The sequence below is a fragment of the Dermochelys coriacea genome, chromosome 1 (assembly GCF_009764565.3).
Source record: "Dermochelys coriacea isolate rDerCor1 chromosome 1, rDerCor1.pri.v4, whole genome shotgun sequence".
NCBI classification, from domain to species: domain Eukaryota; kingdom Metazoa; phylum Chordata; order Testudines; family Dermochelyidae; genus Dermochelys; species Dermochelys coriacea.
This window is the reverse complement of record NC_050068.2, coordinates 152,050,936-152,064,911: the sequence shown is the minus strand read 5'-3', so window position 1 is coordinate 152,064,911 and position 13,976 is coordinate 152,050,936. Positions and strand designations below refer to the sequence as shown.

Here is a 13,976-nt window from a genome sequence, read left to right as displayed (position 1 = left end):
TGTAGTGCAGGGTCAAAGTGAAGCAGCTGCGGAACGTCTACCACAAGGCGCGGGAGGCAAACTACCCCTCCGGTGCTACGCCCACAAGCTGCCAGTTCAACAAAGAGCTGGACACGATACTCTCCACTTGGTGACCCCACCTCCACTGCGAAGGCCACTTTGGAGGCTCACATGCCAGTCGAAAGCAGACCGACCCAGGAGGAGGAAATCTTGGATGAGGATATGGAAGGGGAGGTGGAGGATGACTCGGAGGTCAGAGATGCAGGCAGCCAGGAGCTCTTCTCTACCCCAGAGGAGGCTGGCCAGTCACAGCTGTCGGATTTTGGTGAAGCGCAAACAGGAGAGGAGGCCCCTGGTAAGTGGCTTTGATTCTGGGAATCGCTGAAGCGAGTTGTTGGGAGCAGGAGGGTTGCAGAAAGGAGACTTGTGTCTGTATGATGCACTACCACCACATGCCTAGTCTGAACAGCGGAACAGGGTGTTGACTGACTCCCTCACTTCATGGGAATCTGACTAAGAGATCTCCAGGAAACTCTCATGGAGATATTGGGCAATCCGCTGCTGCAGGTTCTTTGGCAGAGCTGCTTTGTTTCTTGCCCCATTAACAGTAACTTTTCCCGCACCACTCTGCTGCCACTGTGGGGGGAAGGGGGGAGAGCCATTGCTGCACACAGGAAGCCACATAAGAGCCAAGGCAGAAACCGCAGTCTTGGAGAAGACCCTCCCTTGATTCCCTGCTCACCCCCAGTAGCGAGATATCTTCCATAATGAACACAGCCTGTGGAAAATGTGGAGACAGGAATGATTATAAGGCCCCCCTACGGCACTGGCTCTCCCCAAGAGCCACATGCCCAGTGTACAGTACAGTCCTGGAACACTGATTTCCCCTGCCCTGCAGTTACTCACCATTCTGAGGGTCTTGTGGCTCATGTGTGCTTGCCTGGGGTCAGATAGTTAGTGACAGGTATGTGAATAGTGGCTGTGTGTTAAATCACTGAATCAGTGGTCTGTGTGTTGCAAACAATACTGCTTCTGTAAAATGTTGCATTTTGGCTTCATAGATATGGCCTTGGGAGCCCAGCCTTGCTCTTTGTTATCGCCAGCTGAACGGCTGCACAGAATTAGAAAGCGGTCACAAAGAACTAAAGAGGACTTTCTGCATAATGTCATGATGCACTCCACGAACGAAATACAAGAATTGAAAGAGTGGCAGGACAGCGAGAAGAGAGACCCATACTTCTTTAACTTGCTGGCAAGAAAGGGGTCACCAGTACACAAGTTTGAGAACGATTGCCCTAGACCAGAGGTGGGCAAATTATGGCTCGTGGGCCACATCAAGCGCACGGGACCGTCCTGTCCAGCCCCTGAGCTCCCGGACGGGGAGGCTAGTCCCCGGCCCCTCCCCCACAGCCTCATTGTGCTGCGCCACTGGCACTCTGGCCCGCTGCTCCTGCTGGGCAGAACGGCGGCGTGGCTGTGAGCTCCTGCCACTCTGAGTGGCATGGTAAGGGGCAGGAGGTCCAAGGGGGCAGTCAGGGGACTGGGGGCGGTTGGATGGGGCAGAGGTTCTGGGGGGGCAGTCAGAGGATGGGGAGCATGGGGGTTGGTAGGGGGTGGAGTCCGGGGGATGGTTGGGGGCAGGGGTGTGAATAAGGGTTGGGGCAGTCAGGGGACAGTGGGGAGGGGGCGGTTAGGGGACAAGGAGCAGGGGGGGTTGGAGCATCGGGGGTTCTGAGGGGGGCAGTCAGGGGGTGGGAAGTGGGAGGGGGCAGAGGCCAGGCTGTTTGGGGAGGCACAGCCTTCCCTACCCAGCCCTCCATAAAGTTTTGCAATTCGGATGTGGCCCTCGGGCCAAAAAGTTTGCCCACCCCCGCCGTAGATGGAGGAATCCTTCTCAGCAGCTGAATGCAGAACAAGGAGGGGACTTTGGCTCCACCCCTGCTCACTGCTTCTGCTAATTTCCATACTAGATGGAGCTACAAAGCCACTCCCTTTCTCCATCCACTGACCTATTTTGCTAAGAAGTTTAGGAGATGTGCTCCTGATTCATCTTATAGAAGTCTGTCTCCTCCTTCCCCTTACACCAAAGAGGCTCAAACCTTTTCATAGCATGGCCACATTTGAATACAGAGGATTGCTTGGTAAGCACCTACCCCTCCCATTCAAGATCATGTAACATTCCTGTGGCAACTAGAGCATTTTCCTACATGGAAAACTAACATGTATTTTTAGCTGTTTTTTAATGCAATTTAGCAACTGGGAGTAAGGAGAAGCCAGCCAGCACCATGTGATCAGTTTGAGGACTTCTGCCCTAAACATAAGAGCAGCTATCTGCTCAATCATCAGGCCTTAGACACGCTGTTGTACTGGGATCCATTAATGCTGGGGATGGGGAGAGGGTTGATTTTTCAAGTAACCAACATTTAAAAAAATCGGTCCACTCCAAGTGCAGTATCTTTGTCTCAATTTTAGGCCTGGTCTACAGTACAGGGTTATTTCGGAATTAGCCGAGTTACCTCGAAATAAAACTGGTTCCGTCCACATGACCAAACCAGTTTTTTCGATTTAAAGGGCTCTTTACTCCGATTTTTGTACTCCACCTCGGCAAGTGGAGTAGCACTCAAATTGAGATCGCAGTTCTGGGTTACAGGTACTGTCGACACAATTTGACGTTATTGGCAACCAGGAGCTATGCCAGAATGCTCCCTTGTGACCGCTCTGGACAACGCTCTAAACTCCGATGCACTAGCCAGGTAGGCAGTAAAAGCCCCGGGAACTTTTGAATTTCCTGTTTGGTCACCATCTGCACAGGTGACCATCAGCACAGTCCACCATCACAGGCAACCATGCAGAGTCCACCATCTCAAGAGACCATGCAGTCTTGGATTCGCAGACGAGCTCCAGCATGGTCCGAATGGGAGGTACTGGATCTCATTCCATGTTGGGGAGATGAATCTGTTATGACAGAACTACGTTCCAAAAAAAGGAATGCAAATACGTATGCTAAAGTCCCCAGGGCCATGATGAAGAGGCTACTCCAGGGACACAGAACAGTGTCATACAAAAATCAAGGAGCTCAGGCAAGCGTACCAAAAAGCCAGGGAGGCGAACAGGCGCTCTGGGTCATAGCCCCATACACAGCCCGCTTCTACCGCAAGCTGCATACAATTATGAGGGGGGACGACACTACTACCCCCCCACTGTCCGTGGACACCTGCAATGGGGGAGCAGCATGGAGCGAGGAGGATGAGTTTTTGGAGGACAAAGAGGAGGAGAAGGACAGTGCACAGCTGGCAAGTGGGGAATCTGCTTTCTCCCCTAGCCAGAAACTATTCTTAACACTAGAGCCAATAGCCTCCCCCTACTCCCAAAGCATGCTCCTGGACTATGACCCTGGAGAAGGCACTTCTGGTGAGTGAGAGCTTGGTCAGAGCCATGCGATGGGGGGAAACCCAGCCGCGCTGGGCTGTTCACGTTTAATTTAAAGGGCTCATCCCTACTCAGAGCTTCACTGGAGCCCTGCAGCGAGTGGGGAGCGGGGGAGGGTGTTGTGTGAAGCCATCATCCCAGAGAGCCCACAAGCTGAATTCTGTTGCCTGGCCGCATGTGACGGCTTACTCACACCAAAGTGGCAGGCACTTCAGTATAAGAGGCAAAATGAGACCTTGTACAGAAAGAACATGTGCTGTGTACTACAAATTGCCTGTTTCACTGAGAAACAGTGTCCCCTTTGTTCTCTAAAATGTATCTTTTAAAATAATACCCTCCCTTTTTCTCCTCCTGCAGCAGGTGCAAATGTTTCAATGTGGCCCCATCTACTCCATCCCAGAGGTTGGTCCAGATTAGAAGGTGGAAAAAACTAACTCAAGATGACGTTTGCCGAACTCATGCAGTCCTTCCGCACTGATAGGGCCCAGTTGAATGCATGGAGGCAAACAATTGCAGAGTCACGTAAAGTGTTACATGAATAAGAAGAGAGGAGGGACGTGCACGATGAGAGCAGGCAGGATGCTATGGTCAAGCTCATGGGGAAGCAAACTGACATGCTCCACTTTAAGGTGGATCTAATGCGGGAAAGGCAGCAAGACCACAGACTGCCGCTGCAGCCCCTGAATAACCACGCTCCCTCCTCCCCAAGTTCCATAGCCTCCTCACCCAGACGCCCAAGAACACAGGAGGGAGGCTACGGGGACCCACACAGTCAACCCCAGAGGATTGCACAAGCAGCAGAAAGCTGGTATATCCTAAATTTTGATTTGGTTTCTGGACTTGTCCTTCCCTCCTCCTCCACTCCCCAACCCAATACCCCTCACCCCCATCTAGCTTCTAATTTCTCTTTTACCCTGGCCAGTCATGAAACTGGCTTTCAAAGCTTCTCTGAGGTGCAGCACGCCCTGCTGCGATCTTCTCATTGCACTGTTGTCTGGCTGTGTGAAACTGGCAGCCAGGCGAGTTGCCTCAACCTCCCATCCCTGCCATAAATGTCTCCCCCTTACTCTCATAGATATTGTGGAGCACACAACAAACAGCAATTACAATTGGAATATTGGTTGTGCTGAGATCTAACCGAGTCAGTAAACTGCACCAGCGCGCTTTCAAACATCCAAACGCACATTCTACCACCATTCTGCACTTGCTCAGCCTATAGTTGAACTGCTCCTTACTACTGTCCAGGGTGCCTGTGTACGGCTTCTTGAGCCATGGCATTAAGGGGTAGGCTGTGTCCCAGAGGATAACTATAGACATTTCAACATCCCCAACAGTAATTTTCTGGTCTGGGAGGTAAGTTCCTTCCTCCAGCTGTTCAAACAGACCAGAGTTCCTGAAGATGCGAGTGTCATGCACCTTTCCTGGCCATCCCACATTGATGTTGGTGAAACGTCCCTTGTGATCCACCAGTGTTTGCAGCACCACAGAAAAGTACCTTTTGTGGTTTATGTACTAGCCGCCCCGGTGTTCCGGAGCCAAGATAGGGATATGCGTTCCGTCTATCGCCCTGCCACAGTTAGAGAACCCTAGCGCATTGAAGCCATCCACAGTGGTCTGCACATTTCCCAAAGTCACTACCCTTGATAGCAGCTGGTCAATGATTGCGTTGACTACTTGCAGCACAGCAGCCCCCCCACAGTTGTTTTCCCCACTCCAAACTGATTCCCGACTGACCAGTAGGTATCGGATGCTGCAAGCTTCTACAGGGCTATGGCCACTCGCTTCTCAACTGTGCGGGCTCCTCTCATTTTGGTGTCTTTGCGCTTCAGGGCAGGGGACAATAAGTCAAAGTTCCATGAAAGTGGCCCTATGCATATGAAGGTTTCTCAGCCACTGGGAATCATCCCATACCTGCAACACTATGCTGTCCCACCAGTCTGTGCTCGTTTCCTGGGCCCAGAATCAGCGTTCCACAGAATGAACCTGGCCCAACAGCACCATGATCTCCAAACCGCCACATGCCGTGCCATCTGTGTCCATGTCTTCATCAGTGTAGTAATCATGTTGTCATCGCTTCCTCGCCTGGTTTTGCAGGTACTGCACATACTGCTGGATAATGTGCGAGGTATTTACAATGGTCAAAACTGCAGCGGAGATCTGATCAGTCTCCATGGCTATGGCGCCTGCATGGGTAATCCTGGAAAAAGGGCGCGAAATGTAGGAGGTCAGAGTGGCAACGGAATCTGTGCTGTTTGGTTCACAGTAGCCAAACAAAGGCTGAAAATGGTTGTCTTCTGTGGCTTTCATGGAGGTGGGAGCCCAGGATAGACAACATGGAGAAGCTCGGAAGCGTGGCAATAGCAGGAGAGCAGAGTTGGCGGCGGAAGCTATGCTGTTCGGTTCACAATTGCCAAGCAGAGTTGGCAGCGGAAGCGTTCAATGAGGAAGAGAAAGAGTAGATAGTACAGATTACATAGGAATATGAAAGGCAATGAGAGATGGATTCATAGTAGCAGGAGGGCAGTGGTGCACCGTCTGCTGAAAGCAGTATGGCGTCTGCACACCAAAAAGGCGCAAAACGATTGTCTGCCATAGCTTTCTGATGACACGCATCCAGAAACACCTACGAGAATGTTTTTGCCCCATCTTGCACTGGGAGCTTAACCCAGAATTCCAATGGGCGGCAGGGACTGCGGGAACTGTGGGATAGCTACCCACAGTGCACCGCTCCGACATTCAATGCTAGCCTTGGTACTGTGGACACAATCCGTCGAATTCACGCACTTTAGTGGGGACACATAAGACCGAATGTATAAAATAGCTTCCGAAAATTCAAATAGAATAATTTCGAAATAATTTCGTACTGTAGGCGTACCCTTAGAAAGTGTATTAAAACCTGGTTTAGCTCTATGAATGGTAAATGTTAATCTATTTGAAATATCTCATCTATTGAAGTTGGTTGCTCTTCCATTCAATGGTCCATACTTTAAACATACTTTTATGAGCACCGGGTTTGCAAGAATTTATTTCCTGCTTGCCTATTTTTTTTTCAAAATAGGGCTTGCCTTCAAGCTTGAGATGCCAAGAGTTACCATTCTGAAAAGAACACTACGGAAAAGTGGAATCAAATGAGTTTACTTGTTTCAAGTCTTAACTCAAGGGTCACACATTTTGCACCTTTAAAATGTAATAAACTTTGAGCAAAAGACAAAACCTTGTCTTTCACAGCAAAGTAACTTGAATACAACCAATCCCAATTTTCTTAAGACTCCCTCCCAAAAGACAAAGACATAGAAAGACCTGGACCAGTAATTGTTTTATTTGAATGATGCCCAAATGCACTGCAAAGGCTTTGGAATGCTATCATATTAGGATCATACATTTAAACATACAACAATTTAAGACACAAGTTAATAAATGGATACCTAGAGAAATCTCTCCTCTACAGAAAATCCATTTTGAATTCTAATCCAAAACCTTTTAAACCAGAAAATATCTAATTTCTTTGCAATCTACTTGTACAGAAACATGAAAGGAGAAAAATAAAGGTGGATAATAGAACAGTATGGCTTTTTGCTGCTTTTTCTGAAACTGGTGCTTACACTGTAGAATCCTGATTAGGAAAGATGTGTTTGTTGAATTTTTATTACAACTTCCCTTACAGACTAAAACCAGTAACCCTAGGCATTCAAATGTACTATGAATAAGAATACATATAAGCACATAAGCTTTTTAATCTCTGCTTTGGAAGTTTTCTGCCATGCTCACATATTTACAGAAAAGGGGGGTGGGGAGGAAGCTATCAAAAAGTCAACATTATTAAGTAAAACTGATTTGGAAATGAGTGGGCTAAATACAGTATGAAATCAGAGTAAAGTAACTCTCTTCACTAACACCCTGCAGCTCTGCTATTGTTAAGGCAGCAGTCTCACTCAGTGTTTCTACTAGAAAGCCTGATTTTCAGGCATCTATCCCATCAATAAAGCTTGCTCTAGAATTAAATTTAGAAAATAATCACTCACAGTGGGAACACTTTGGATATTTGATGTCTTTAAAAAAGGAAATTCTATTAAGAGAACTTTTTGAATGTTGTACTTCATATGAGTATCAAAAAACTGTATTGGTTTTATCCAATTGGTTTCTGCCCTTTGCCCCCCAATGTGTAACATCCCTGCCAGTCATCTGAAGGGGTCCCCACACATTTCCCCTTCTCTCCATTGCTCCCTTCCTCAAGGTTTTACACTGCAACCCTCATGTTCATAGCTACAATATACCAGACAGCTCATTAAAAGCCAGTTGAGTGATACAGGACTTTCCTCCTCATGAGTTCAGCATCCTGCCTCACAATCATCTGGGGGAGGCTTTTATTAAAATAAAACTTTGCAAGCCATTCATTCATAACATTGGCCTATTTGCTTGTGACAGTGAATAAAAAACTCAGATATGCACTTTAGAAAAGTAGCTGGTTTTCGTTTTTGTCTTCAGACCCATGGATTGAAACAGGGGCCAGTTCTCTGATCTACATGGGCCTCTATGCTGCTCCATTGGCATAAAGGTATGAAAATGGCACCCCACGAAATACCCCAACATAAGATGGTTCCCTGGATGCACAAAGTTGTCCCAATGGTTCTATACTGCACATCCAACATGCTGTTGAGAGGGAGGGGATGTGGCCATAACACACTATCTTCTTGATATTTTGACAATAGGCCAATTCTGCTCTAATTTATACCAGGAGCCAAACTAAGCTTAGTTTTTACCCTCCTTGAGTTCCTAGGCCAAGTGAAGAGCAGAGCAATGAATAATCAGGTTCTGTGATGTGTGCTCTCTCTCTTTAGTAGACTGTCTGGGGTTTGTTTTCCCCTTTGAGATTCAGTTCTGCTCAACCCGGGTTTTCTACTCTTGTGTGACGTGTGTGTGTGTGTAAGTGAATGTGATGCCAATTAAGTTGGAAGAGTAGTATATTTTTGTTTATTGTTGCAGTATTCTCTCTTTCGTTATTCTTTCTATCCTCCCCAAGAAACAAGGAAGAAGGGAAACAGACAAATGCATCCTCTTGTGTAAATGGTGGAGGCTGTCCAGTTTCTAACGCCTGGAAGAGCCATATTAGCCAAACCTTGCTGGGGGCAGAGATGCTAGTGGTTAGCAAATGGGAATCTAAGGACTTGTTTAGATAAGAGAAAATTGGTATAACCTCCCCTCCTCCGCTGGTATAGACACAAATGGGGCAAAAAGGATCTTACCAGGAGGACGTATGCCAAAAAAATATTTACTGGGGATAAATCACATAGCTGCATGGCTGGTGTTACACCCTTGTAATGAGTCTGCTCTGGAGGTTTGCACCAATGTAGTTATATCTGGGTTTGTTTTGTTTGTTTTTATTCTGGGGACTAACACAGTCTTTTTTGTTGTTGTTCAAATCTGACTCACCTGGATCACTGTTTTTCTTTACAAGCCAATCCAGTTGCCTAGTCTCTATCACAGGCCTACAGATTTTTTTAAACGGGATTAGTGTTCATGAAATGTGCTGGCTCAACTGACCTGCAGATTTAAGTCTTTTGTTTATCCAGAGCACAGGGATAACAGAGACCCAGTGGTTACCATTATAAATGCAACATTTGAAAAGGTACAATGTATTCACCAGGGGTTTTGCAGTTATTCCATAATTGTATAGGGGGAAAAGGTATTCTCTTAGATCCTACTGTGTGATAATTGCTGGGAAGAACAACTTTTTCATTTGTGACAACAGTACAAACTTCATCTATTTGCTGAGCCCTGAGCAGAAGGAACTACTTGTAGGCATGAGAGAATAATTCAGTCTTACTGCCCATTTAAATCATCAGGCCATTCGGTTGTGGTGCCACCAAAATTGCCAAACAATGTTAACAAAGGTAGTGGGTTTTAACATGGACGCTACCATAACAATGGGTTATCAGATTAAATTCAGTGGGGAGGGGTCTTTTGAAAGCCCTGGTTGGGGTGATTTAGTTGGGGATTGGTCCTGTTTTGACCAGGGGGTTGGACTAGATGACCTCCTGAGGTCCCTTCCAACCCTGTTATTCTATGCTTCTGTGAATGAAGCATATAAATTAACATAAGAAAAATGATGTGCACTTTGAAAATGCAGAGTATTAGTTATGTGCTCATGGTTATTACTGTGAATGGGCAATTTCTATTTAGAATATAGCAAGTGGAATGATGTAACATCTAGTTACTGTATTTCAAAGAGACTGCATATTACAGAGTTATTAAAATGGTAATACACAATAAGCTTGTATTAATATGAAGTGACAAGCTTGTTTCAGTGTATTGTGTCAATGAAGTTAAGATTAAGATCTCTAATAGTACACAGTGGGGCCATTATACTGTATTGTCACCATGTACCATTAAAGAGAGTCTTTAATCTGCAGATCATTGCCAGGATATGCTGCTCATGTCAGCAATCTGCTGAGTAAAAGATCAGGTTGCTATGAAAATATCAACCCCCTGGGTATGTTTAAAAATCCAGGGCCCCCATTACTCAATCATTATAACTCATTAATGTATCTGGGTCAAAAAGAATTAGTTGCAAGATTCTGAATTTGTTTATAAACACATGACAGATACCATGACACAGATAAAGTCAGAAAACATGCCACTGGCTCTTGTTAGGAATTTAGCCCGACCAAGTACCCACTATGTTTTTAATTTCAATAAATATTTTTAAATTACCAGTTTATTTTCACACAAGACACTTGCTTTTCTGAGTAGCTGCAAGCTAAGCGAGAAAACACGAACTTGAAGGAAAGGGTCAGAGAAAACCCACAGAGTAAAATCACAGAGAAATGCTTTTCTCTCCCCCACCTCATACATACTCCACAATGGAGGTGGCCAGCAACAGCCAACAGGTTTGCAGTTCCTCACCACCAATATCAGCATTGCAAGTTATGCAGTATCAGCCTAAGAGATTAGCAAGGGTGATAAAAAAGAAAACATGGTTGTTGAAATGTCTTATCCCTGTGCATAGCTGCAGTGCTTCAACAGAAGGAGATTGGCTTCAGATAAGGTACAAACCATGGGAAAGTGCAGTCGCTTCACCTGACATGCACTGCTAAAAAACCCAAATGTACAAATATGATTTATTCTCTACATGGCATAAGCTTTCTGTAACACAGAGATAACAACTCCTGTGAATGAGTGCAACAATAAAGTTGATCATGCTAAATGCACATGGCACTTACCAAAAATCAGATGTGAGGGGTGGGCAGTACAGGGAAGATTGGTGAGCAGCCTCCAAAATACACTGGGTACCAGCCAAAAGGGGGCTGACAGCTTTTTCACAGAAACCCATAACGTGCTACTGACTTTAAAATAGCAAACGAAGCCCAACCTTGTTAAATTCCTACCTGCTCCTTCCCATGATATTTCATATTACATTCCCCTTCACAAATGAGCTGTGCATACTTCAGAAGGGAGATGGAGAACCAACAGGGCTGTGCCGCTGTGGTTAAAGCATCCCATTCCCCTTGTAAGGGTGCAGCACGCACCAAACATCTCATGTACAAACATCAGGTTAGTCTGTAACAAGGGCCCCGCTAGTCAATAGCATGTTTTTGGCCCCAAGCTGCCATTCAGAAGCCCCTTTGGTAATAAGCAGGGATACCCAGCTCCCTTTGCACAGGGGCAGCAGCTGGGTCCCCACCTCCCTGTGTATGTTTGGCAGGCAGGAGGGGGGGGGGTGAGGCTGTCATTAACGTGTGGCCAGCAGCCTAGGAGAGGCTACAGAAAGGCAGAGGGCTACATTTCTAACGGCAGGGAAATCACAGGGGGAGCAAACTTCAGATCCGAGATGCAGCTTATTGCATGCAACTACCCCACCAGCGCAGCCTGCTGCCCTGAGACACAGGGATAGCTCAGTGGTTTGAGCAGTAGCTTGCTAAACCCAGGGTTGAGAGTTCAATCCTTGAGGGGCCATTTAGGGATTTGGGGCCAAAATTGGGGATTGGTCCTGCTTTGAGCAGGGGGTTGGACTAGATGATCTCCTGAGGTCCCTTCCAACCCTGATATTCTATGCTTCTTCTATGACACCGAGAGAGGGAACCAGCAAGGCACAGCACGACAGGCGCAGCCCCAGTAACTCGCTTGCTCGCTGCCTTTGCTCCTGTGGATGTGTGTGGGGGGGAGGGGGTTCAGACCAAACAAAAACAAAAAATCTGGGACAAACCCGAATGTGCCCCCAACGGGCAAGTCCATGACACCCTAGGACGCGGAGCCGAGGGAGGCGCCGGGCACCCTGCAGGAGGAGAGCCCACCCGGCCGTTTGCGCAGCGAACCCGAGCGGCAGCTGCGGCTGCAGATCCCCGCGCCGCGCACCCTGTATAACCCCGCACGCCCCCTGCTGCGGGGGGCTCACGCCGCGCCCCCAGCCCGCACTCACCCAGAAGACGAAGGAGTAGATGATGAGCAGGGTTTTCAGACACGTTATCACGGGTTTGGTCTCCATTCTCCGCGATGCCATACTACTGAGGGCCCGGCTGCTGGGGAAGGGGTGGGGGCGGGAGGGGGGATTCAGCGCTCGGCTCGCTCCAGCCTGCGGCTTGCCCGCCCCGCTCGCCGCTCAGTCACGGCGCCGCCGCTGCCGCCCGCTCGCCCGCCCCGCCTCCTGCCCGAGCCCAGCATTGTGGAGTCACCGCCGCCGCCGGGAGCGCGGCGCGCAGCCTGCCCAGCCCAGCCCAGCCCAGCGCGGGAGGGAGGGAGGGAGCCGCACACGCGCCCCCTGCTGCTGGGCCCGGCCGCCGCCGCCGGGCTCGGGGAACGCGCCGCTCCGGGTCCCGGCCCCAGCCCGTTAACCCTGCGCCTGCTCTCCCCGGCCACGGGACGCTGCCTTGGCCGGGGTGGCGCCGGATGAAACTCCATCCTGACAAGCGCCCAGTACCTGGGTGGTCTCCAGCCAAGCCTCTTCACGGAACTGGCAGGTGAAATTGCAAGCCCAGGAGCAAGGATTTCTAAGGGATCCATATCCTCAGGGTTGGTACCGTCGGGCTGCAGGCTCGCAGCTCTGTACTGTATTTATATTATAGTAGCTATCGTTAAGAAAGGGGGGAAAAGTGATTCAGGACATCACAGGCGCCGGCTTCCAACTTTCCCGGGGGGGCTCAACCCCCACTCGGCCCCAGGCCCCGCCCCCAAGGCCCCACCTACAGTTGACAGGTATCCCGTTTTGGACCGGAATGGCCGGTTGAAAAGGGACCCTGGCGGCTCCCGTCAGTGCCACTGACCGGGCCCTTAAAAGTCCAGTCGGCAGCACAGCGGGGCTAAGGCAGGCTCCCTGCCTGCCGTGGCTCCGTGCGGCTCCTGGAAGCAGCAGCATGTCCCCCCTCCGGCTCCTGCACATAGGGGCAGCCCGGGGGCTCCACAGGCTGTCGCCGACCCAAGCGCCAGTTCCGCAGCTCCCATTGGCCGGGAACCACAGACAATGGGAGCTGCGGGAGCAGCACCTGCAGACAGTGCAGCCTGCAGAGCCACCTGGCCGCACCTCCATGTAGGAGCCAGAGGAGGGACATGCAGCTGCTACCAGGAGCTGCTTGAGGTAAGCGCCACCTGGAGCCTACCCCCCCTCCCGTGCACCAACCCCCTACCCCAGTCCGGATTCCCCTTCCGCCCTTCAAACCCCTTGGTCCCAGCCCGGAGCACCCTCCTGCACCCCAAATCCCTCATCCCCAGCCTCACACGAGAGTCTGAACCCCCAACCCATGGCCCATACCCCCTTCCCCACCTCTGCCTCAGCCCAGAGCCCCCTCCCAAACTCTGAACCCCTTGGCTCCACCCCGCCGCCTGGAGCATTCTCCTACACTCCAAACCCCTCTTCCCCAGCCCCACTCCAGAGTCTGCACTACCAGCCAGAGACCTCACACCCCCTGCACCCCAACTGCCTGAGCCAGCCCAGGGAAAATGAGCAAGTGAGCGTGGGAAGCATGAGAAACAGAGGGAGGGGGGAATGTAGTGAGTGGCAGTGGGGCCTCAGAGAATGGGCAGGGACTTGGAGGAAGGGCTGGGCAAGGGTGTCTGGTTTTATGTGAGTAGAAAGTTGGCAATCCTAGCCCCATCCCTGCCCCACCTCTTCCCACCCAGTTCCACCCCTTGCCCCAAGCATGCTCCATCCCCATTCCTCTCCCTCCCAGTGCCTGGCTGGCAGGAGGTGCTGGGAGGGAAGGGGGGTTGACCAGCAGGGCCACCGGCAGGAGGCGCTGGGGCTGGGGGAGGGAAAGAGCAGGGGATGGAGGTGAGCTTTGCTGCCAGTGGATGCTAAGCCCCCACTAATTTTTTTCCATGGGTACTCTAGCCCTAGAGTACCCATGGAGTTGGTGCCTATGCAGGAAACTACAAGCCCATGGGCTTAACCTCAACTGTATGCAAGGTTTTAGAGCAAATTTTGAAAGAGAATAGTTAAGGACATAGAGACAACTGGTAACTGGGATAAAATACAAAATGGTTTTACTAATATAGATCATGCCAGACCAACCTGAACTCTTTCTTTGAGATGACTGATTTTCTAGGCAAAGGAAATG

At 49.5% G+C, this 13,976-nt stretch overlaps 2 protein-coding genes across 3 annotated transcripts in view; one reads left to right on the top strand and one right to left on the bottom strand.

Annotated features, from left to right (window-relative positions):
• TSPAN7 (tetraspanin 7) overlaps positions 1 to 12,166 on the bottom strand; it is a 201,181-nt gene extending 189,015 nt beyond the window's left edge. Inside the window, exon 1 of one of the 2 annotated variants that reach the window (XM_038387709.2) lies at positions 11,846 to 12,166. In XM_038387709.2, the coding sequence (XP_038243637.1) occupies positions 11,846 to 11,926 (81 nt within the window). In that variant the 5' untranslated portion in view covers positions 11,927 to 12,166. Of the gene's footprint in view, positions 1 to 10,814; positions 10,950 to 11,845 lie in introns of those variants that run through there. The other variant, XM_043505655.1, reaches the window with a different exon arrangement.
• Positions 12,167 to 12,175: 9 nt separating this feature from the next.
• Positions 12,176 to 13,976, top strand: part of LOC122458194 (protein mono-ADP-ribosyltransferase TIPARP-like) — a 30,852-nt gene continuing 29,051 nt past the window's right edge. The window contains exon 1 of the mRNA XM_043505651.1: positions 12,176 to 12,435. The gene's annotated coding sequence lies outside the window, so the exon portion shown is untranslated. The remainder of the gene's footprint in view (positions 12,436 to 13,976) is intronic.